The following is a 26,005-nucleotide window of genomic DNA, read 5'->3' as shown; positions in this document are numbered from 1 at the left end:
AATGCTAAATTACTATAGGCCACGTATTCCACAATGTGCTAGATTTCAAGAACCATTGACTGAATTCCTTCAAAACTCTAAGAAGAATGATAAGTCTAAAATTCCAAGGAATCCGGAGGCAGAAGAAGCATTTAAAAATTGTAAACAGAGGTTGGTAGTGGCGACGGCCCTAGAGTTTCCATCAGCCGATGCACCACTCGTTCTTACCACTGACGATCAGATATAGCTATTGGTGCCACGCTAGAACAAATAATTGAAAATGTACGACGTCCAATAGGATTTTTCTCAAGAAAAACAATATACAGTACATATGACCGAGAGCTATTGGCTATCTTTTCAGCGATAAAATTTTTTGAATATTTATTAGAAAATCGTCAATTCATAATCCGCACTGATCATAAACCTTTGACGTTCGCATATAGGCAAAAATTAGAGAAGGCTTCTCAAAGACAAGCTCGCCAACTTTCATATATCTCACAATTTAATGCAGAATTTGTCCATATAAAAGGTGATGATAATATTGTGGCTGACGCGTTATCCAGGATAAATGAGATTTCTATGCCTTCGATATTAATTGCGGAGGCTATTCAAGCAGCGTAAGAAGAAGATGAGGTGTTGAAAGAGATATTGGACGATAATAACAGTTCGTTACAATTGCAACGAAAAGCGGCATTGAATGTTATTCATGGATTGTCTCATCCTTCAGGTCGAGGTACAATGAAAGCAATCAAAGAAAAATATATTTGACCTGGAATGAAGAAAGATTGTTTGATATGAGCACGTGAATGTCTGGGTTGCCAACGAACAAAGGTGCAGCGACACACAAGAATCAAGCCAAACCATATTGATGTACCTGAGAATAGATTTAGTCATATACATGTAAGGTTTAAGATTCTTTAATAATAAATTAATGAAACGAGCGATGGTTAACAATAATATGTGTGTATTTCCACTTCGAAAAATACAGTGTTCTTTCTATAACAGCAGCTTGATCGAGAATGCCAGAGCAAAGGAACTATTGAACATGATTGAATTTGTATTTTATTGAATGTAATGCGTCACTGGACTCGGTGGTTTCCCAGGAAATCACCATCATATCAGTGCGGCTGGTCGGCACCAAAACTATAATAAAATCAGGAGGCTGCGTTGCCAGATAGCACGCGCTCACACGGCCAATCCTGACACATAATTCGTTCTCGAATTATCTCGATTATGATCTAGGAACAAAAAAAAATTCCAAATTGGCTTTGTTAGATGCTAACTTATTGCTCTAGTGACTGAACATTATTTATTTTTAGTTTTTTTTTACAACATATTTAACAGCCGGATAAAAATCCGTCTTACCAAGCAAACGCTTGTCTTAATCAACCGGATCGAAATCCGTTTTACCAAGCAAAAGCTTGTCTTAACAACTGGATAAAAATCCGTTTTTATCGTTCGTTTATTTTAATTGTTTTTTGATTTAATTTTTTTTTGTGTCAACATATCACTCTTTTAAAGATATTAGTGATCAGAGTCATACTAACATAAGCTCACACGGCCTACTCACCGTTTGTGTGAAAAGATTAGTTTTCGGAAAATTCACCAGACCATATACGAGGGCGGTTCAATAAGTACCCATGTTTGAAGACAGAGGACGTCCCTGAGGGAAATTGGTGTTGTCATCGTGTGCTGCTATCTATCAAACCACGCCAAAACGAATTTCAGACTGATTGATAGGTTAGTTTGGATTTGGCAACCATTAGACTGAGACGTGTTTCGTTATTTTCGCTAAGATGGAAAAACAGCAGTTTTGTTCGGTAACCCGCTTTTTGGTTTTGGATGGGAAAAAATGCGAGGAGATGAAAACAAAGTTGGATACTGTTTATGGAGACATTTCGCCATCTACGACCACAGTTAGATATTGCTTCAACGAATTTAAACGTGGGCAAAGATAGAAGCAACCAGGAAGCCTGGCAAACGTTGCTACCGAGGAAATCATTTTACGGATTTTTTAGAAAAAGGAAGAGCGATCACTGGACAATACTACAGTGAATTATTGGACCGCTTCGACAAAAAAATTGAAGGAGACACGGACGCATTTGACGAAAAACAAGGTGCGTTTTCAACAAGATGACGCACCGGCACATTCATCAGGAGTTGTTGCCGCCAAACTGCATGAATTACGTTATGAATTTGCTGCCGCACACCCCGTAATCACTCGATTTGACTCCCTGCAACTTCATTTTGTTCCCTACCATGAAGAAATGACTAGCGAGAAAAAAATTAAGCTCAAACGAGGAAGTCATAGCCGAGACAGAGGAGATTTTGGAGAGTTCGACAAATCTTAATTTTTGGAGGGGTAAAAAAAATGGCAGGGTCGTTGGGAGAAGTGTATCTTTCTAAAAGGGGACTATGTTGAAAAATAAAATTAAAAATTAAAAAAAAAAGATGTCTTCATTTCTAACACGGGTACTTATTGAACAGCCCTCGTACGAACCATGTCTTTAGCAATTGTTCGTATCCTGTTTGTAACCAAGTTCTTTACTTTTAAACGGTCGTTTGGTAAATTTTTTAAAACTTCAAATGGACCTTCATCTTTTTTATCTAATTTTGCCAAATGTGAGTCCCCTGACGGATGATAGATAAAGCCGCCGATGTTAACAATTTTGTTATTTCTTCTGGTTATATTTTTTGATAAATTTTGTCATTTTTGGGAACCAGAACTAATGATTGATAGAGGCAAATGTTTTAACAGGGCCGATGTGGCATTGTTCGTCGTGAAACAATCTTAATAATCCTAATCGACTACCCTTTGGTATATATGCCCTGTAAATGGGTGGGTTGCGTCCCGGATTAATTTTTCTAAAAAGAAGACCGTTTTGAAAAAAATATTCATGTGTTAGTTTTCCGTCGGATAGGTTTAAGATTATGTTCTGTGTTTCCGGATCTTTGTTTTACGCTTTCATTAGCCAATTGTCTCTTGTTATTTTATTTATTTTTACAGCAGTTTACTGCGATCATGAATTCGGGACAGGGTTTCTACTAAGGTAATCGATGTGTGAAATATATTTTCCCTTACGATATTCAATTGTGAAAGTAAAAGATTGTATATAAAGCCACCATCTCGCAATTCGTGATAAAAGGTCTTTTTTATATTGAGTTAATTTTAAAGAGTTGCAGTCTGTCATGACCTTAAAGGATGTACCGAACAAATAGGTTCTAAAATGTTTTACCGAATAATATAATGCTAGGGTTTCCAGCTCGTACGAGTCATATTTACACTCAACGTCAGTTGTGCGTCTGGAAAAATATTCTATTACCCGTAGATCTTTACCGTGTCGTTGGAAAAGAATAGCTCCGTACCCCATAGAGCTTGCATCCGTATGCAGTTCTGTTTCGAGTTGGTGATCAAACGTAGTTAACAAAGGCCGCTTGCTTAAAAATGCACAGACGTAGTTTTTCGCGATCTCTTGATCGTTGCCCCAAATAAATGGTTCGTTGTTTTTAGTTAATTTTGTAATACAAGATGTGCGGGACGCGAATTTTGGAACATATTTTCGAAAGTATCCAGCAAGTCCCATGAACTGGCATACTTGTTTAACATTTTTCCGCGAAGCTGCATTTAAAAGCGCAGTCAATTTTTTTTTTCCGGTCTAATCCCCTTTTCAGAAATTTCATGCCCCAAATATTGAATTTCCGTTTCTAGAAAGCGGCATTTTTTTAAGTTAAGAGAAAACCCGGCTTTTTGTAGAGCGAGTAGTATTCGATTTAATTTTCTTATACCTTCTTCAATTGTACTTGAGGGTATCAGGACATCGTCTATATAAAGAAGCGCGTCCTTTCCGCGTAAGTTTCCTAGTGCATTATTTATTGCCCGCTGAAATGCTGCGGGGCGTTGTTCAGGCCAAAAGGGACACGCAGAAACTCGTAATGTCAGTCGGCTGTGACAAAACCAGTTTTTTTCCATAGAGTTTTGGGCCATTTTTAGTTGGTAAAATCCTGCAACCATGTCTAACATAGTAAAATATTTATTACGGCCCAGTTGTTCGAGGATATCATCTATGCGCGGAAGCGGAAATCGATCTTTAATTGTTATTTTATTTAATGCGCGATAGTCCGCGCACAGACGACTTTTTCCATCTTGTTTATGGACTAGTAAGATTGGACTAGCATACGGTGATTTGCTTTCGCGAATGATTTTGTTTTCTAACAATTCGTCGATAATAATTTTAACTTTTTCTCTCTCACTTATGGCCATACGGTATGGGTTATATGAAATTATTTTATCTTCCTTCAATTTAATTTCCAACTCTACTCCTTTTATTGGTTTAACCGTATTACCCGTCGTAATGACTTCTTCGAATTTGTTTAGTAAATTCAACAACTTCTGCAGTCTATCTCCTTTAAGTGGCGTTTGGACTGAGTCACGTGTTATCGAGATGTTATGAATATTTGTACCGGTTTCGGGAGCAAAATAATCATCGAAATATATTTTTGTTCCGGTATAGTCGGAGCAAGTTGTAATGCCCTTTCGATTAAGTAAATCTCTACCTAAAATTGCGTCTAATTTTAAAATAGAGTCGTCAATAAAATTAAACTCGACTTCAAACGCAGTGCCATTTTTTTCTAAATTAAGTGTCGTTTTATAACATGTAGAATACCGTTTATTGGCTAACCCTTTTAATAATAAAAAGTTTGGTTCGAGGCGACAATGTAATTTGTTCGCCAAACTAGAAGAAATACTACACTCGGCTCCCGTATCTACTAAGCAATTAATTGGTAAACCTTGAATCATAAATTGTGTGGTAAAGTCATTTCCCAAATCAAAACAATAATATTTGATATTAGCTACATCGTTAATTTTTTTCCGTTTAATTTTGAAGTAACAATTATCAGAATGATGTCCCGCCTTCTGGCAGAAAGAGCATTTTAAAATGCTTTGAGATTTATTTTGCGAGCTATTACGAGGGTGGATTGATAAGTTTCCGGCCTAACCAAGAGATGACGCCACTAGGCCTACCTTGAGGTGACATTCTATAGTACCATCCTTGGATAGCTTGTAGCTATAGTTTCAGCCCGATCTCCTTGCTAGTGTAGGTTTGACAGCACGCTGAACAAGACGCCTCTGTGGTTTTCGTAAAAATGGAAAAGCAGGAAAATCGTGCTGTCATCAAATACTTTTATTTGAAGGGGTTAACGCCGAAGGAAATTAAAAAAGAGATGGACTCAACACTGGGGACATCCTCCCCGTCATATTCAACCGTTAAGCAGTGGGTTTCCGAGTTTAAAAAGGGTCGTGTGAGCACCTCTGATGGGCCTCGCTCAGGACGCCCCGTTGAGGTCACAACTCCAGATATGATCGAAAAAATTCATCAAATAGTGCTGGGAGACCGCAGATTGAAAGTGCGTGAGATAGCTGAGACCTGTAAGATGTCATATGAACGTGTGCAACATATTTTGCACCAACATTTGCATATGGAAAAGCTCTGTGCAAGATGGGTGCCGCGTTTGCTAACAGTCGACCAAAAATTGATTCGAAAAAACATTTCTACCGCAAATTTGTCATTGTATAAGCGTAATCCAAGCGAATTTTTGCGTCGATTCGTAACCGTTGACGAAACGTGGGTCCACCACTACACTCCTGAAACCAAAGAACAGTCTAAACAGTGGATTGGACCAGGGGAACCAACTCCAAAGAAGGCAAAAACAATTTTTTCGGCGAACAAGGTTATGGCTACTGTTTTTTGGGATGCAAGAGGTATTATATACATTGATTACCTTGCAAAGGGTAATACTATCACTGGTCAATACTACGCAGACTTATTGCAACGTTTGAGCCACGAGGTGAAAATTAAACGACCTCATCTGGCGAAGAAAAAAATCTTGTTTCATCACGATAACGCACCAGCGCACACGTCAATCGTTGCGACGGCTAAAATCAACGATCTAAAGTTTGAATTGATGCCGCACCCTCCTTACTCTCCAGACCTAGCCCCGAGTGACTATTTTCTGTTCCCTAATCTCAAAAAATGGCTTGGCGGTAAGAGATTTGCGGACAATGAAGAAGTAATCGAAGCTGTAAATGGTTATTTTGAGGAGCTTGACGAATCAGTCTATAGAGATGGCATTAATAGACTGGAACACCGCTATGAGAAATGTATCAGCCTTGGAGGAGATTATGTTGAGAAATAAAAAAAAAAAATTTTTAAAAACCTTGTTTTTCTTGGTCAGGCCGGAAACTTATCAATCCACCCTCGTATTTCTTTCTTTTCTACAATTGATTTTTAAATGACCGTACTCGCCACAATTAAAAACAAGTTTGATTTGATGGAAACGGTCGCTTTAACTTAATTTTTTCTGCAAGTACTTTTTTTCTTAAAAAAACCGTTCAGTAAAATTATTAGATCTGAAATAGTCTCTGGTTTACTATTAAATGCAGCGGTTTTAACATTCACATCCGTTATATCACCAATTACAATTTCTAATAATTGTGAGTCACTTAAATTGAAATCTAAATTTTTTAAAAGACTTATCTTTTTCCTGGCATACTCGACGTACGACTCGGCTTTGTGGCTTCTGTCGACACTGGCCCTTCGTAGACGGTCGCTCAGGTTTTTCTTGGCTCTTGTCAATTGTTCATAATCAGACCATCCATAAGTTGCTGTCAGTCTGTATTTCTTGACAGCACGCAAGGGCTCGTTTATCTTGATTTGCATTAAATTCAGGAATGCTGATTGAAGTCGATGGTCCAGGAACAGGTAAAGGTCGCGTTGCGTGTGTTTGTATTTCACGTAACACATTCGTCAACACTTCAGTAAGCTGATGCATTTGTTTTTTTTTCTTTTGTTTTCATTAGGCACTTACTTTATCTTATAAAAGTCCACTTTTTGTTTTAACTGTTTATAATGGAAAATGGGGCGATCCCACCCCTGGTGTAAGATTTACGATTCTTTAATAATAAATCAATGAAACGAGCGATGGTTAACAATAATATGCGTGTATTGCCACTTCGAAAAATACATTGTTCTTTCTATAACAGCAGCTTGATCGAAAATGCCAGAGCAAAGGAACTATTGGACATGATTGAATTTGTATTTTATTGAATGTAATGCGTCACTGCACTCGGTGGTTTCTCAGGAAATCACCATCATATCAGTGCGGTTGGTCGGCGCCAAAACCATAATAAAATCAGGAGGCTGCGTTACCAGATAGCACGCGTTCACATACATATAGATGTAATTGAATTACCAGAGATTAATGGTTTAAGATATTTAAGATAAAAGGACTTAGCTACTTGTTCACACGTTTGGGTACGTGTTGATTCACTCAGGAGAGTATTGAAGCCACCTTATGAAGTATTGGAGAAGGTATCCGATCACGTTTACAAAGTTAATGTAAATAGAGAACCTAAAATGTTATCAATTGAAAGATTAAAGCCACATTATGGTTAATGATGATATGTATCCAGAGGAGCCTGTTCATCCAGTTCCTGAGCATCAGCGGAGAGCAGTGTTGGATTAACCGCGCAAAACATATGCTAGAAAGAAGATTTCGTTCCTTTCACTAACATGAAAGTTCACAGAGGGGGGGGGGGTGTATGTGGCGGTATAGGTATTAATAAGACTTGGCAAGTGCCAGGCGGCGCTCGTCCCAAATTTCTCTTCCTACAGAAGGGACCGGGATCACGGCAGAGGCGGCGGTGTCGTCATTCTTGTTAGGAATTCTCTAAAACATAGGCCTATCTCTTTGGCCACAAACTCGTTAGAGACAGTCGGCATCGAAATTTCGTTAACCACCGACCCTCTTAGGATTATCTCTCTCTACTCCCCTCCTTCGGACAGGGACCTTTCTGAGATCCCCCTTCTACTCCCCCCAAGCGTTCCAACCATCGTCGCCAAACACGTTTCTTGAGGTTGTCGACAAACCAACAATAAAGGCACCTTCCTTCTCATCAAAATTCTTGACTTCAACCTCACAGTTGAAGCGCCCTCTGACCCCACATTCCTCCGTACCCGCCACCATCTATTCCCTGACATTCTTGACATTTTCGTCACGAAAAATGTCACACTTTCCGCCGATCCTATCGTCATAGACGCATTAAGCTCGGACCATCTTCCAGCCTTTATTGAAGTTGGCCGCCCAATCCTCAACCCCCAAACCCAATCACGTCACTAGATTGACTTCACCTTCGATACACCCTTGAAACATCTTCATTCAAGTGCACTTCAATTCGCACAATAGTGGAACTTGACGAAGCTGTGACTCACCTTTCAAACGAGATTACCAGCGCAATCAAGATCTCCACTTCGCCCCGCCCCACGCCCACCAAAGACAGAACCCTCCCAGCAGATATTCTTGCCCTTCTTAAGAGGAAGAACAGAACCCGCCACCAGTGGCAAAACACCACAATCCCGCACATCGTGCCGAATTAAACGCCATTCAGCGAGAACTCAAAACTCGCCTAACGGAATTCCGCAGCGCCTCGTTTGACGAATACATCGCTCAAGCAGAACTGCACCAAAAAAGTACTTGGAAAGTGATCCGCTCTCTCCGAAACAGAGCTCCCCATCTCCCACCATTAAAACAAAATGGTTCCCTATACACTTCAGATGAGGAAAAAGCTGCAATCTTCGCAGACTCTCTCTGTCTCCAGTGCTCTTCAATACCCAGCCCGGTGGATTTAGCCAACTTTCACGAGAAAACCAAAGCCGGCTCTCAAAACTTCGTTCCTACCGTTTGCGACTTCAAGCACACGTCCCCACGTGAAATCTTCCTCACCATCCGATCTCTGAAAAAGAGAAAAGCCCCTGGCGCTTACGGAATTGCCAACGGAGTCCTCAAAGTCCTGCCACCAAAGCACATAACCGCACTGTGCAACATCACGAACGCCATCATGCGGCTCTACCATTTCCCTTTGGTCTGAAAAGAGGCCACTGTCATCTGTCTCCCCAAGAAAGGAAAGCCGCTCAGCTCTCCCTCAAGCTATAGACCCATCAGCCTGCTCAGTTGGTTGAGCAAAGTAGTCGAATCCATTCTTCTCGACCGGCTCTTAGACCACGTGGAGCAAAACAACCTTCTCCCCGACTTTCAACACGGCTTCCGCAGGCAAGACGGCACCGGTCATCAACTTCTTCCCGTAAGCGAACATATCTCCGAAAATCTTAACAAGCGGCGTCACACTTCCATGCTACTTCTTGACATCCAGCGGGCCTTCGATCGAGTCTGGCACGAACTCATCCCACACTTTCTAGTCGGGATAATCAGGTCCTTTCTCACAGACAGAAGACTACGAGTCCGCGTTGGCTCTGCTCTCTCTGCCAGTAGACCCGTCACAGCCGGTGTCCCACAAGGCTCCAAACTTTCACCTATTCTGTTTAACCTGTTCTGCGCGGATATGCCCTCCCACCCTTCCATTATGACTGCTCTGTACGCCGACGACATTGCCATCATAAACTCTTCCAGCGCCATTCTCCATTGCACAGCGAGAATCAATAGGTTTCTGTCCCAGTTCCTAAACTGGTATCGTAAATGGAGACTCTCCATTAATGAGACCAAATCGGAAGCAATCCTCCTTTCTCGTAGGTTCCGAAAACCTCCCTCCATCATCGTCAACAACCGCCCCATCAAATGGAGCACCTCTGTCACGTACCTAGGCGTCGTCTTCGATAGACGCCTAACCTGGCGGCACTACATTACGGCGACCCGTAACAAGGCTCTGGGTGCATTCGTCGCACTTAAACCTTTCTTCCGTAATAAGAACATCTCCCGACAGACCAAAATCCGTGCGTTTAACGCAATTATTAGGAGCATTTGTTCCTACGCCATCCCTATTTGGGGCTCCACCCTTCCCCGACGTCTTCAAATTCTACAAGGCACCTACATGCGGATTTTTCGTTCCGCACTCGACTACCCATGGTTCATCAGAAATTCACAAATTCTGAAAGAAACTGGTCTATCTTCTCTCCCCGAGGCTGCAACCAAATTCGCAGCAAATCTTAGGGCCTCAGTGTCTGGCCACCCAAACCCAATTAGCTTGACACAATCCAAGTTCGCCCCTAAACCAAACGACCGTTTCAGGAGGCCCTACCACCTTCTTCACTGAGCTGCACACATAGGTTCACCATAGTTCCGAGCTGTCCACTTTTGCTGTTTTCAGGTTTGAGCGGTTCCTTTTACGCTCTTTACTAGTTTCGCTTTTTCAGCGCAAGTCCCCACCCTACTTCTGCGATGGGGCACCTACTCACACCTTCATCATCTCTCCCCAAGCACTCCCATCACCATTTTTACATCTCCCTCTCCCCTATATCCAAATCTTTCCCTTGGGAGTAACAGCTTCATAGTTGAAATCCCATCTCGAGGAGGGGTTTTAGTCGGTATAATAACATGTCGCTTATTATGACCCACTTTTAATAATTTATGTCCGGTTATAATGACCGACAGTGCAAAGTATCATGTTTACACCTTCGGTAATGTTCGTTGATTCCCGACGACGGTCGGCACGTGGCTCGTTTTTGTTTTGTGTCTGTGCTGTGAAAAGAATGTCAATTCAACGCCGTAAAGCATTTACGATTAAGGAGAAAGGTGCAATAATATGCAGATTAGAAAACGGAGAATCCAACTCATCTCTCGCAAAGGAATTTGGCGTTGGTCATTCGACAATCTCAATGATTTTTAAAAACAAGAACCGCATTAAGTAATCGTTCAATTCAAATGTTTTGAAACCGAAGAAGCTTCAAAAATCGCGACAAGAAAATGTTGATGAAGCATTAATTCAGTGGTTTAAAACCATGAGAAACAAAAAAATGCCTATCAGCGGCCCTATGCCGCAGGAAAAGGCAAACGTTTTTGCCGCGCGTTTTGGTATTCTCGATTTCAATTGTTCTGCAAGCTGGATCAGTCGTTTTAAAGTTGGACATAACATTGTGGCGGGAAAAATTGTTGGCGAATCTTCGTCTGTTGATCAAAATTCAACAACAAACTGGTTAACAACTGTGTGGCCGAATCTACGAAGACAGTTTTCTGATGATGAGATATTTAATGCTGATGAAACTGGACTGTTTTACAAATTAATGCTGGACAAAACATAAAAATTTAAAGGTGAGAATTGTAGTGGAGGCAAATTGTCGAAAAATAGAATAACTGTCATGGTAGCAGCTATTATGAGTGGCACAAAAAAAAAGAAATTGCTCACTATTCGAAGTCACAAAAACCCAGATGTTTCAAAGGTGTCAAATCATTACCTGTCGATTATGCTAACAATCGTAAAGCTTGGATGACATCAGAACTTCTTGAAAAATGGCTTCGAGATTGGGATCGTGATCTGGTGAAGGAGAAGAAAAAGATTTTATTGCTGGTTGATAATTGCCCGGCGCATCCAAATGTTACTGATTTAAAGTCTATAACACTTGCTTTCCTTCCGCCGAATACAACATCAGTACTACAGCCAATGGATCAGGGAATAATACGAGCAATCAAAACGAATTTTAGAAAGAACCTTGTGCTCAATATGATTAACTGTCTTTCTGCTAATGACAACAACCCTTCTACAAAAATAACGATGCTAGATGCAATTCTGATGGTTAATGATGCCTGGAATAAAATGTCACAAAGTACCATTCACAACTGTTTCAGACATGCAGGATTCATTGAAAGACACGACGGTTTACCTAATCAAATATCAGAACATGAATTTGATGAAGAAGATGAAGTCCCTTTATTTTTGTGGTCACGAAATCCAAATTTAGATTCTTTAGCAGCACCGGTAATGTGGGAAGATTATGTTGACATCGATAGCGCTCTCCTCACATCCGAAGAACACACCGATGACAATATCGTACAGAACATTAATGCTAAGGAACAACTTGAAAGTGATGGCGAAGAGGAAGTCGAGGAAGAACCATTACCTACCGCAGAAGAGGCATTAAAAGCTGCAGAATTATTATCCCGATTTGTTAATAGCAATATTGAAAACGATAATTTGACCATGGCGATGTCTTCTATACACAATAATCTTAGAGACTATTTTTACTATAAAATGAAAAAACAAAAGCAGACAAAAATTACAGATTATATTCATTAAAAAATACACTTGTATGTGTATAATGTGTACGTAATAAACGTGCAATTTTGATTTCATTAGTTACTATGTTTCTCTATTAAATTAAATACATACATAAAAATGTTTTCTTTTCACAAACCGCTTTGTATGACGTACGGTTATTATGACGTGTTTGTCGATTCCCTTCATTATAAACGGATTCCACTGTATTTAAATGGACCTTGCTGGAGCATACGTAATCCTAAAATGTAGCATCGTACTACAGATGGCGTTTACTGCGCCATTTGTGGTATTTTCTAATTTCTCTGATGAATATATTTTGTTGAGTGTAGGTTGTGAAACCAACAGACACTAATTGTTCTCATAATCCCAAACAGGTACACTACACATAATATAAATATTGTAACAGTTTGATGCGAATAGAAAAAACAACCTGAACAGACAATGGACAACATTTCTCAGTTAAATTAAAATTATGAATTTTATTGCTAATGTCACTGAGCTGCTTAAAATTTTCATTTTCCAGGCTACCGATAAGACATTTCCTTTAATAACTTTGGTTTACTGATGTACTAAATTTTGGAATACTATATTTTTCTGATTCTTCAACTTTCCCTATAACACGCTCCACACTACTTAACGGAACCTCTGCAACAGCACTCACTCTAGTTTTCACAGCCTTTAAATTTAACTTAACATTTTTGTCTGCTTGTAAATTAACTATGAACATAAAAACATTGTATATTGCTTCTTTAGTTTGATTTTGAAGAACTTTATTTCGTCCCAAGTTGTCTATTACAGAAATCGCCTTTGATAGTTCTCCACAATAAACACTATTGTTAACAGATAAAGTTGAAGTAACATTAATTTTTAAAGGATAAATTTCAGAAGTAAACTGTAATTAATTTAAAGGTCATTATGTATTAAAAATCACAGTCTAATTAGATATATTTATTGAGTTATGGATGGGATGCTAACATCAAGGGTAATTACAGCTACTAACTATTTAGGTAATAACGATAACTGCATCTATTAACGAAACGAACCATTAGTATTTAATTACATTGTTAGAAATAATAATCGAAAAGGATTATAAGATATTGAAATTCTTGATAAAAATACCCAGATTATTGAAATTGAAGATTTAATACATCTTTTTCATGTTTAATTGTTCATTTTTTATAAATAGTTTTATAACAATTACTATAATCTAATTTAAAAGAAATTGATTATTATTAAAATTAAAAATAGAAAAGCGTTAGAGGAAAATTAAATATTTTTTTTATTATTTTAGCTCGCCAATGACATCAAACCAGATAAAAACAACAGGCAAACTGTATTTATTTACCTCCGTTAAAAGTGACAGGTACTTCCTGAGATGACACCCATACTATATAAACCTTTTTATTCCTAATCAGTTTCCTCTTCGTCACTAAAGTAACTGCTTTTTATTCTGCGTTTTGGTGTTCTAAAACCAGCCTGGCTATCATTATATTCTTCAGAAGCTACTTCTTGTCTACGATTTTCAATTTCATATTTTTCATGCTGGAAATTAAATTACATTAAATAATAAACTGCATTTGTTGTGATTTATCCAAGCATAAATGAAGCTGACGTTTTCATTACCATGGTGTTAAAGAAACCATTAGTTGAAAATTCCCTTTTCTCATTTCATCTACAGATGCAAAAGAAGTTTATAAGAATATAAATTGATTTCTGAACGATAGCCGTAATTAGTTTTCACATGGGCATCTGATCGTAACCTAAATAAACAGTGCGAATTATAGGAGACTATAGAGTTATATAAATTCAGTGACGAGTATATGAGCACTAAGCATTGTAGTATAAGTAGATCATTCTGTTGAAGTCCTGAGAGTCAAGCAGCACATTGGATAAAAATGCTCCAAGAATATTATAGGAAGATATCATGGACTTCATTCTTTACACTATTCGAGGCACCCGCAGGAATTACGCTTATACACAAAAGGAGAAAGGCAATGCACTTACATGTGCCTTACGTGATAGTGCTGGGGGAAATTTTAACCGCACTACGACCTGAAGAACTATCAGACTACAAACAGCTGGAACAACGGTTGCAAATACGGCATGGTCAGATGCATTTGACATCGATATATCAGGCCCAACTAAGAAACGGGTGGCAAAAGACAAGGTAAAGCTCTCAAAAATATGAAGGGGATTTCAACCTGTTCGTCTCGCCATCCAAATATGCCCGACGATACCCTGGAAAAGTTCACCGTCGACTTGTTCATCGATGGATTGAGGGATACACCAGCGACTTCGAGTGGACAGACCAAGACTGGTACATGGAGTATTTCGCAGTTAAGTAGGCTCCCCATAGGCAAGGTCGAGGTTATCCGCGAATAGGCAAGTTAGGTCAATAAACAGCTGAGACCAATAAAGTGTTAGAACTGTGGGAAATAGAAAACGTAACAAGCGCCTGCAAGTGCGAGGAAGCTGTTCAAGCGCGTGTCCCACACTCAAGAGAACTAGTCATGGGCGACGCGGGGGGGGGGCAAACGTATATTACGGAATAGAAAGCCCCAGGTTCAGTTGCACTGAATAAGATGATAAAAGACAAAGCTGAATAACAGCAAAACAATAATAAAACCAAGATAGTGACCAAGCCTAGTAAGCTCTCGCCGACCCAATGGAAGCTATGAACCGCCACTAGATAACTCGCATAGTAAATGATATGTCAACATAAAAGTACACAATTTTTAATACTGTGCGATGGTTGCGGAAATAGAAGAAGCAATCTTCGATATGGACGTTCTAGGCCAATAAGACTTTTTTTGAGCTTACAGAGAAAAGCCTTGACACTGAATGATAAAACGTTCGAAATGCGTACGCAGGATACTGCTGATTCACAACTTAAAAGGGTGAGCACGGCAGTAAGCGAAGTCTAAAAGATTAAAGAAGCGTTCTTGTGAATGTTACTGAAAAGCAGCGAAACGCGCAACCCAATTGATCAACGAAAACAAACGGAACTACTTGAACAATATCAATATGTGTTCAGATTAAAAAACGGCAAGAAGAGACAAACGTTGTCTGCAAGATAAACACGGGCGGAGCGGAACCTATCCGGTAGAAACCGAGGAAACTACCACTCGCTAAGAAAGAAGAGGCTGAGAAATAATCATATGAGAAATGCAAAAGGATGGGGTAGTAGAAGCATCGATTAGTTTTTGAGCAATGTAACAAAGTAAGATAGCTACCCTTGCCTCGAACCGACGATACTTTGTATACACTTGATGAGTAGACAACATTCTTAACGTTACACCTGAAAAGTGGATACTGGCATGTGGATTTGGACCCTGAAGGAGACAGCATTCTCCATCTGAACGGACTGTGATGTGGTTCGATTTATTCAACGCGCCAACTATGATTTGGACCCTGAAGGAGACAGCATTCTCCATCTGAACGGACTGTGATGTGGTTCGGTTTATTCAACGCGCCAACTATATTCTCACGACTCATGGAAACAGTTTTGAGTGACCTAATTGGGAGGCCTAGCTTGTATACCTCGCCGATATCATTATGATCGGAAAAGAAAGAGGCATACCGAAGGCTTCCAGATGAAACTGAGGCCCCAAGGAATTAGCTTAGCTGTTTCAAGAATTGAGGTTATCAGATCCTTTTTCTCTGACAGAAATCTACGTGTTCGCGTTGACTCTGCCTTAAACCTCAGCAAACCCATCAGGGCAGATGCCCTTAAGGCTCCAAGCTGTTTAACCTATTCTGCACAGACATGCCGTCCCATACCTCGATTCTCATTACTCTCTACGCCGATCACATCGCCCTTATAAAGTCCGGCCTCCAGTACTTCGCGGAAAATTAACAAGTTTCTGCTTCTGCTTCTAAATTGATACCGATGATGGAAACATTACATTAACGAGAACAAGTCGGAAGTAATTTTCTTCTCCCATAGGATCCGAACACCATCCTATATCGCCGTTAACAATGACCCTATCAAACGTAGTCTTTCCATCACTCAGGCTCGGCATTATCTGTGACAGAAAGCTCATCTGGCGGAAGCACATCCAAGCCAGCTGTGCCAAGGCGCTAGGCGTCTTAATCTACTTCCAGGCCTGGCGCGTTCATCGCAATCATTAGGAGCATTCGCTCTTATGCCATTCTCATATAGGTTGCGCCCATATCAACAGCCCACAACTCCTTCTAAGAACTTACATGCGGATCCGTACTCAACTACCCCTGGAACGCCCAAATTCTGAAAGAAATTTCGCTTCCCAAAGCCGCAATCAGAATTGCGGCAATCTCTTCACCAGTGTCAGATCATCCAAATCCGTATTTTCTACACTTCCTGACTTCGTCCCTAAAACCAAACGACCGTTTCAGAAGGCCCTGTCCCAACTCATCCGAGATGGGCCACCGACTTTTTTTGCAACACCTTTCTCCCCCAAAATTACTCCTCTCCCACTCAATCCCCTTCCTTTTCCTAATCATTTCCACAGAAACATTCCTGAGATGAATTCATTAAATTATTTTTAAAAGCAACAACTTTTCATAATAAAGGAACATTCATTGCTAAGACGGACGGTATCCCTGAATAAGATGTAAAAATGAATAGGTATTTGTGAAAAATCCACGAGGTGCAATTTTGTAAATCTTATTCAGGAATACCCTTTATGTCCCGCTCGGCTGCGATTGCGAACACGGACTGGTAAGGCAACCGCGTTCTGTCCACGCCACTAACCAAGAGACCGCCTGAAGCGAGTGTGACAACATCTAGTTAAGAAGATATTTGGAAAGGTGTGTATTCACTAAAAAACTGCAAGGATTACGTCGAAGACTGATGAAGTTCGTCAAATATCTAATCCGCTGATTCGGTGGAGGTCCATTTTGACCAGGACCAAAACTTCAAATTCGCCATTTTTCTGACTACACTCAGATGGAATGGTAGAGCGAATGAACAGGATGAAATGAATTTACTGGACAGACACCAGCAAAAGTACTACTTGGTCGAGAGCTGCGAATACCATGCGACCTAAAGTTTAGCTGTAGGCCTGGGAGGATGTTGCCAATTCCATTAGACTTGATGAAGAAGTTCGATCCCACACGCAGATTGCTAGTGGTTCTGATGGGCTGAACTGGAGAGTGGTACGAAGTATGTTAGAGGTTCTGTTTCGGTAGAATGGGGTGGAAATTTTGATATGCACCGGTTATCCACGACGAAAAATCGCCAGATTAAGCACAGTGGATTGCTATTTCCATTTGATGACCGTATGCCAAAAGGGTAAAAGCTGTAGATATCGACATAACTCTATGAAGAAAGGACACAATATGATCCGGGATAGATCATTCTTAAGAAGGGGGCACTTTAACTTATAAACATGTATGCGAAAATCAATACATTGACTTTTGACGGCCCGAGATTTCTTCGCAGACATCGGCAGTATTTCATCTACAAACACGAACGGCAATAAATCATGCCTAAATGATTGCAGAACAATACGTGTTCCCGAATTTTCAAAAAGGATAGACTGTTCCACAGAAGTCGATATGAATATAAATAAGCCTCTGAACAACAGCCGTTGTTGGTTAAAAATGGTTATCTACAGCCAAGGGTGTACATTTTTATCTATATCATGTTACAACATAGTGCTCTTAAGTAGTTTAAAGAATAAAGATAGCAATTAAAATATTAACCCAGAAATTTTAACTAGTACCCCATCAATTCAGACTCCTTTAATTGTTAAATCCATTCATAAAAGCGTCAGCATCGTCTACACCTGAATAAACTGAACTGAATCACTAAGTCTGAAATGAAAGCTGATTAAGGCTCATGTCTACCTCTAAAGCAATTGCTGCCCCAAGAGTTTCACAGTCTTCCTCGAAATATTGGCATTCATCTGGATGAGATATAGATGAGCTGAAAAAATCACAAATACAATTTTATAATAACAATTGTTCGCTTATAAACGATATTTGAATATTTTTTATTTCCTTTTTATGAGTTTTCAAAAAAGAACACAATTTAGTTTAAAATACAGAGTAAAAATATCTATACAAGGTCTACTCTGAAGCTAGAATGTTAGTTGGGAACAATACATAATAAAATCGTATTATTACAATGAATATGGAACATAACGTAAAGATGTGTCTTGTTGCAGTTATTAAAATTAGTTTTTCTTGACTTGAAGCGTTTTATAGCTTTTCTTAAATGATACAGCTGGAGGATGTTATTCATTTTTCCATTAAATTTCTAAAGTGGTTGCCGAAGAAGGAGATAGCTAGCAATAAACGACCGGGCTGTTAGCATTGTCTTTCGTCAAACAGTGGTTTTTAAAATAACAGCAACGGGTCGGTTTGCAGATAAAATTTGTGCAACAGCAGTAATGAATAAACAAAATTACTATTGTGTCAGTAGTAGGCCAGGAACTATTAACCAGTAATTCTCGTCTAGTTGGGAGAAGTTTCTTTTTTCTTCTGTTTCAATTTTATTTGGAATATCATTTAATTTCGCGACAGCAATATTAATATTTCATTGTTTTAAGTAATTTAAATTAAGAGGTTGAAGTTTTGATAATTCAAGTTTCTCGCGTCAATCCATAGGAATTTCGATTAACTGTTATGTTAAATTTAATGTAGAAATACGAAGACCGTCAGAGAAATAACACGTACGCTCATTATAAACATACATTATAATAGGTTTTTTAATTTCGACTCTATTGATTAGAGTATTCGCGCACTTTTAAGTAAAATCGAGCAATTCGGTAGGGACCGCAAACCAGCTGTTGTCATATATATTCTATATAAGCTCTCCGTTGGTATATGTGGTGTAGATTTCACAAGTTTGGGGGAAGAGTTTGGACGTCAACAGTTTGAGTATACAGGTACTACCGTGTTGAAGAATTTGAGGCTCATTTTTTAGAATCAAAATATTTTCTATTTTGGAGTAGGTCATGAGAATGCGATGTCGATGTTTGTCATTTGATAGCGCCAAATATGTTGGTGGTAATAAAATGTGAAAAAGAGATTAACGCTATGTTGGGTATGGAAACAAATGATATAAAATAAACTTTTGCGGTTTGACAAGCGACACCCCCAATTCAACTAATAGGCCTTGGTTTATTAAATAAATTTTTGGTTTAAGAACTAGGTAGTACTTCATAATATTGGTATCGTATATGGCAAATGCTGTCAGTTTTCAATTTTGTTGAGAACCAAACTAGGCAATATTCAAGAATTCATAGATATAATATTTCTGCTTTTGCATATGAGAGTCATCATCATAAGGTCGTCAGTCCTAAGACTGGTTGGACACGCACATCCACTCTTTCCTATCCTGAGCTAAACTTCGTATTTCCCTAAACTAGAACAGCCCACATCCGTAACTATTTGCGAAGAGTAATCTAATCTAGGTCTACCTCCACCCCTCCTAACTCCTGTTTCTGCCTGTAATATGTCTCTGACTAGACCTTTATACCTGAGAAGGTGTCCTACCAACCTATCTCGCCTATTTTTTATTAATTTTTCTAAAATAACTTCACTTATGATTTCGACCTTGGTTAATTACTAGCTGTTTCTTTATAATTCATCTCCTGCCGGTTTGTTGTTAAGTATTGTTGTTGTTGTTAATTAAATTGTTATCGTTTTTAGTGTTTGTTTTATTTAGTTCAATTCTTTATTCATCTTTCTTCTTTTATCTTTATTTGATACACACTCGCTTGAATTTTAAAGACTATAATCAAAGTCTAAAATTTAACTAACAATATTAAAATATTTTCCTAAAATTGGAGGTAAACCCCAACAATAAAACACAAATATTTGCATTTGAGAAAAGAATCGCCAACCGTAATGATATGATGCTTCAGAATAACACTTGCAAAACCGTAGATAAACGGCAGGGCGTTCAGGTGGAATACCAATTTGCGGCTATCCCTTCGCCGATGTCGATACGTCTTTGAAGGTGAAACCTAATTGAACAGCGGCAGTGATGATACCGGAATTGTCCAAAACGTTTTTTTACAGACCGCACAATGCTCTGACACTTTACAAGCGTTTAACGAAAATTTTACGAAAAAGTTATTTATCCTTCACTTCTCGTTAGCTTTACTCGTTTTTTTTTTGACAGTATTTTCAAAAAACAACAATTTATTTTAAAATACAGTGTAAAAAAATCTACACTAGGTCTAGTCAGAAGCTGGAATCTTAGTTGCAGAAAAAATACATAAAAAAGACAATCCCACCTACAACAGTTTTGCATAAATGTAAAATTCACTGCTTTATTGCCTAACCGATGAGATCCCAGCTAAAGTTAATTTAAGACGATCAGCAGATCAAACCTCATTATTAATTTAATTTAATAATTTCTTCCGTGAAACGATTATCTTTTAAACTTACACTCATATACCTGAATACTAATTAGAGGATTAAGTTTAGTATCGAACTGTTTAAACACTAAAATAATTCGAAGTGGTCTGTATTTTGTCGAAACTGCCAGACGCGGATAGCGATTTCGATCTTTTCGGATCTCATCAGCGCGTCGCAGGCAGCTCCGACAGAACACTCACCAACTTTTACCTGCTGTCTTAACAGTGCGTTTTAGAAAATACTACAAATGGCGCAGTAAACGCCATCTGTAGCACGATGCTACATTTTAGGATTACGTATACTCCAACAAGGTCCACAACAGTATAGATCATCTTATTCTGAGGATAAAATTCAAGAGATCGTAGAATTGAAGCATGCAGACATCACTGAAGACTGGGAACGTTCGTCTTTTTATTGACTATCGTTGTTTAAATAAGCAAACTGTTAAAAGCTATTGCCCATTAGTTAGGAATGACGACCAATTAGAACTATTACATGGTATGAAAGGTATTAGTCGCTTATATTTGCAATTTGCTTGTTATCAGAAACCAATATAAAAGGCATCCCTGATAAAACCGCATTTATTGCACTGGACGGTGTGTATCCCTGAACTCACAATGGCTAGGGGTTTATTTAATTGGAATTCCTTTCACAATAAGAACAGACAGATAGGTGGTTCATTCATTTATCTGAATGACATTATGCTATTGAATATCATTCAGGTTCAGTCAATGGTGTTGCAGTAGTGGAATCTGAACAGACAGCCTTGTTAAGTCTGTCAATTTTACATATTAATTTCATGGCAGGCTGGATGGTCGCTATGCAACACAGAAATTTTAAAAATGAATGACAAAGTAAAACATTCATTTAATTGTTTGGAAGCATTTGAACGTACTAAATACAGACCGATTGACAAACAAATGGTTCTTTACAATAATAAACACTGAGCAACGATATCACCTTATGCATATGCATCCATATTAGATTGTTTAAACGATGTCTATTACTGCGTATTGACAATATGACTAGACACAAGCTCCTTTCGGTTTTGCGAACTCTGCGGCGCTGTTTCAGATTAACAGAAAGTTGGGTGGGACGCGTCATAATCAAGCGTTCACATATATTGATGATTTGTTGATTCCATGCGAGACAATTGAAAGCGGTTTAATTCTTTTAGAACGAGTGTGTTGCTTTTATGAATAAAAAATCCCTATATACTAGGATTGATTTGATATTTAAAAGGCTGCAAACTCACTTCGTTCCACGAAAAGTAATTTTATATATTAGACGGTCTCGCTAACCATTACAATTCCTCAGAGATACTGGAGTATGCAGAGGAGCACGACGTGATCCTCTTCTGTTTGCCAAGCCACATTAACGTTTCTTCGGCCATTAGATAGGGCATCTTTTTAAAGGCTTAAAGACTCATTTTAATAACCTATGCAACGCATTGGAACGGGATAATCCGAACTAGTGGAGTAAACGAAAATTTTCACTTCGGAAAAAGTTGAAACCAGGGAGACTTTGGTGAATATCATTCTTCAAGTACACTAGAATAACGTAGTAGAAAGTCTACTGAAAAAAAGTGTCCGCGAATTAACTTTTCGACGGACAAAATCGACTTTTTAAAGATTTATTAATATTAATTATAAGAAAAAAAACGTATCTATACTAAAACAAGTTACAAACATGATTTTTTTTATCGTATGAAAAAATGGTTTTTATGTCTTTTTAGTTGCTTGTACAGCAAAATACGCCACGGCGATGATTCGATGATGTATGTAATACCTATATAAAAGCAGGAATACAATAGATATACCGTGAAATAATTCCTCCCCTCGAAATTTCAACTACGGAGTGTAACGTGGTAGTTGAACGTTTTCCAAGGTTATTGCTTTGTTACCCATTTTTGGTTCCTTTTTCTGTTACCCATTTGTATCGAAAATAACAACCTGTTATAGCGAGAAAAGCATACAGGGTAATGGTCCAAACAGTAGGGATGTGTTCCAGTTTGTTGAAGGAAATCTGTGGCTCATTTTCAATTATTCTCTTCTTTAGTTCAGATAGTCCGCCCAAATTAATTTGGTGTAGGTTAGGTTAGGTTAAAAGTCGGTGTTGATCACAATTGGTGTGAAATCTTTATTTTCTTATAATTCTGGGAAAATCAGAGGTTGGTTCTGATTGAATACCTTTTCTTTGTTTATTATTCTTCTTTCGCTGGTACTAATTTCATAATTAGTTGGAATATCAATAAGGTGTGAACCATAGAGTTTAATTGTTTCTTCTTGCTGTTGATACACCAACTTGATGGTTTCTTCTTTCGGAAATATGGTAATCCACTAGGTCGATTCTTCCAATTGTTTAATAATTGATTTTGATATATTGATTACGGCCTGTCGACAAGAATTAGTGTTCTTCATATTTAACAATTGTATTTCACAAGGACCATTCTCCTTATATTCTTAAATGTCAACTGCATAATTTTGGTGCAATTGTCGTTTTGGAATGCAAAGTACAATTCGCTTTTCAATAGAAAATTATTATTTAAGCTAGTAACCTTAAATTGATTCTGTGTTAATATAGGAACGGAATATAGATAGTAATAGTCAAAACTGCAAGGATGCAGAATAGATATAATTATTTCGTACATATTTATAATTTGATTTAATGTATCTTCAACAATTAAGGAATACTGAATCGAATTTTGTTGTAAATAGTTTTTCTAAAATGATTTTAGAAGTTATTTATATTGAATTGAAATAGTCTAAGCGGAGAATTACTTTGTGGTTGTATTGATTGAAGAAATTATTCTGACGTTGCATAGGGCGATTTAGAAAATTATTTTGGGGTTGAATTTGACGATTCCGGAAAAACAGAATTAATCATATGAAATTGATTAACATAATTTTGTGATTCGAAAAATTGTTTAGGGTGCAGAGTATTTTGTTTCACAACTGGTTTAGTCATCTTATCTATCAGAGAATGAATTAGAAAACTATTTTGGAAATCATTGGGATTTGTGGTGTTATAAAACTGTTTAATAATACTTTCACAAGTTATTAAATATCTATTTAAATCATTTGGGTTACCATCGAATGTCGGAACACAACTTAAATAATCGTGTTTAAAAAGAGACATTTTGGTTTGTACAATAGAATTAATATTTGAGATTATCTGATTTACGTTATCTTGGGAAGTTTCACTTAGATTAAGGGATTAGTTTGAAGAGTTAACGTCAGAGTCAACTGAAGGTTCTAAATATAAATTTTGAAAAAGATTTTATAATGACACGGAATTGTACTTACATTAGTAGTACGACTCTGTCAATTCCACTTATATAACTATGACAGTTCAGCAAAATGGTCTGGCTATGTGGTCCAAATTTTTCTCAATTTTGGTCCTCGCAAAAAAAGACGATATCCTTCCTTTTCTCGTGTAGGATTGTTTCAGGTCTACGAGTGACCTTACCGATTAATCATAAAAACGAAAATTGTTCTTATATTTTTGACACAACACAATTTCGGCAATCCTACTTACTGCGCCAATTAATTTTTCGACGGACAAAATCGACTTTTTAAAATTTTATTAATATTAATTACAAAAAAAAAACGTATCTATACTAAAAGAAGTTACAAACATGATTTTTTTTATCGTGTGTAAAAAATGATTTTTTATGTCTTCTTAGTTGCTTGCACAGCAAAATGCGCCACGGCGATGATTTGATGATGCATGTAATACCTATTAGTCCAGTACATTTTTGCACTTGATTACTAACAAGCTAATTTTCCGTGAGTAGTTTCATTTTGATGAGACGCCCAAAAACTTCTTGTAAGAAACATTGATTGTGGTAGCTAACAGAGGTAGGAAGTTTTATCCTTCCTCTGTTAGCTATGTCCGTTTGATGATTCTCAAAAATTTATTACTAACTGGGTTTTTTTTGCTTAATCTCAAAATAATTATCTAAATAATTCGAAAAAATATTTGTCCTACTTNAAAGTATCTTAAAGATATTGTTACCTGCAAAGTTCGATACCCTAAAATTACACCTAAACCACTTACATATAATATTTGTAAAAACCAACAAAATTGAATATTTGAATTTCCAACTTAATGGTTCAAGGAAACGGCAGGTAAATGTACCCTGGTCTGAACAGTGGGTTATCCCTAAGAGACAGAATTATACCATCGCTGACTTTTTTGTAGACCTTTTTAAGGTGTACAATACTGTAGTATATTATTTTGATCTTAGTCCAGGATCCCTGGTACATTTTTGCACTTAATTACTATCAAGCTAATTTTCCGTGAGTAGCTTCATTTTGATGAGATGCCCAATAACTTCTTGTAAGAAACTTTGATCAGAGGTAGCAAGGATAAAATATGTCGGTTTGATGATTCTCTAAATTATTCGAAAAAATATTTGTCCTACAAAATCTATGGTTTGATTAAAGAGTCCCCTCTTTCCAACATGTACCGATAACGAGGTCATCATAAATGATTACTAACCAGCTGATTTTTTTTTACTTAGTTAATATTTATATAATTTAACAGTCACATTGTCCTACAAATTGCGTGGTACGTTCTTCCGGTTTTACCATTGAATATATATTTGAAATTCATGAAATTAAAAAATAATTTATTTCACTCAACAAGAAGTTAAAAAATTAATAATCGTCAACTTAAATTCAACAAAATATTAACAACTTGTTTGAGCGACGCTAAATAAATAATTCAAAAAAAACAAAAAAATTCACAAAAAAGAATGTGATGCTTGGGTTTCTGTATTTTGCTGCAACAGCTGAGTCACACCGGTACGCATACGCAGAGCATTACTTCCTACGTGTTAGGTATCCCAGGTTATAGTAGGGACATATAGTAGTAGCATAAAAGAATTCTTCCTCCACCCCATAAATTTCCCAGTACATTTAGTGTCTCCCACTGCTGAACATAAACTCATTCTTTTAGTGTCTTGACTATAGTGTCGACCATAAGCGTAGAAACATTTTTCCAGTTGACCACGTGTTTTGTTTTGTTTCTCTAGAAATAATTTCAAGAAACATTTTTGTGATTTAAAATAATTATGGAGTGTTTGTTGTGTAATTTGCTTTGTGAAAACCCTACTTTTCGAAAGAAAAGAGAAGAAGTGAAGAAATTTAATAAAGATATTTGGCTTTCTTGCAAAACTTTTCTATCTGCTCGAAAGCAGGTGTAATGCACACATGCGGTGCCCTACGGAAAAATTGCCAGAAAATTTTGGATGGACAATAATTGATGGCAAATATGAATACTATTGATTTGATGGTCCCCAAACCATCTTTTAAATAATTATCTTCTGACAAACACGGTACCCTATTAATACTATTGCTATTTATTGATTGATTATTCTCTATTACATAATTTACTTAATCTTTTCATGTTATTACAGAGTCAGATATCACGAGTGAGGAAAGTGAAATACATGAAGATGACAGCGATGTTAGTAGCGAAGATTCATCAGATGAATCTGATGAAGATATATTTTTTTTTAATATATAAATACACAAATTTTTGTACCTAGTTTACTAAAAAATAAAGTTATTTAAATTTGAAAAAAGATTTTTCCACTGTATCTTA

The 26,005-nt window shown here is 37.6% G+C and overlaps 2 protein-coding genes and 1 long non-coding RNA gene across 6 annotated transcripts in view; 1 reads left to right on the top strand and 2 right to left on the bottom strand.

Moving 5' to 3' along the window:
• Nucleotides 1-926: 926 nt before the first annotated feature.
• On the bottom strand, nt 927-1,649 carry LOC112905814. Its single transcript, XR_003232032.1, has 2 exons — nt 1,550-1,649; nt 927-1,217 (listed from the first exon to the last, which is right to left on the bottom strand). It is a non-coding gene; the product is annotated as an uncharacterized LOC112905814 (long non-coding RNA).
• Nucleotides 1,650-10,683: 9,034 nt separating this feature from the next.
• LOC112905813 (tigger transposable element-derived protein 4-like) lies at nt 10,684-12,902 on the top strand. Its single transcript, XM_025978967.1, has 2 exons — nt 10,684-11,053; nt 11,137-12,902. Exons 1-2 carry the CDS (start codon nt 10,770-10,772, stop codon nt 12,059-12,061), a joined length of 1,209 nt encoding a protein of 402 aa, XP_025834752.1. The 5' UTR covers nt 10,684-10,769; the 3' UTR covers nt 12,062-12,902.
• A 74-nt stretch (nt 12,903-12,976) lies between these two features.
• Nucleotides 12,977-26,005, bottom strand: part of LOC108734270 (zinc finger CCHC-type and RNA-binding motif-containing protein 1) — a 35,475-nt gene continuing 22,446 nt past the window's right edge. For 3 of the 4 annotated variants that reach the window (XM_025978963.1, XM_025978965.1, XM_018465750.1), the window contains 3 exons: nt 17,873-17,951; nt 13,389-13,585; nt 12,977-13,069 (listed from right to left, as the gene is read on the bottom strand). In XM_025978963.1, coding sequence (XP_025834748.1) covers nt 13,451-13,585; nt 17,873-17,951 — 214 coding nt within the window. In that variant the 3' untranslated portion in view covers nt 12,977-13,069; nt 13,389-13,450. Of the gene's footprint in view, nt 13,070-13,276; nt 13,586-17,872; nt 17,952-26,005 lie in introns of those variants that run through there. The other variant, XM_025978964.1, reaches the window with a different exon arrangement.

Source organism: Agrilus planipennis, unplaced genomic scaffold (genome assembly GCF_000699045.2).
Source record: "Agrilus planipennis isolate EAB-ADULT unplaced genomic scaffold, Apla_2.0 scaffold77, whole genome shotgun sequence".
Taxonomy (NCBI): Eukaryota; Metazoa; Arthropoda; class Insecta; order Coleoptera; family Buprestidae; genus Agrilus; species Agrilus planipennis.
The sequence above is the reverse complement of the archived record's forward strand: the minus strand, read 5'-3'. Positions and strand labels throughout refer to the sequence as shown.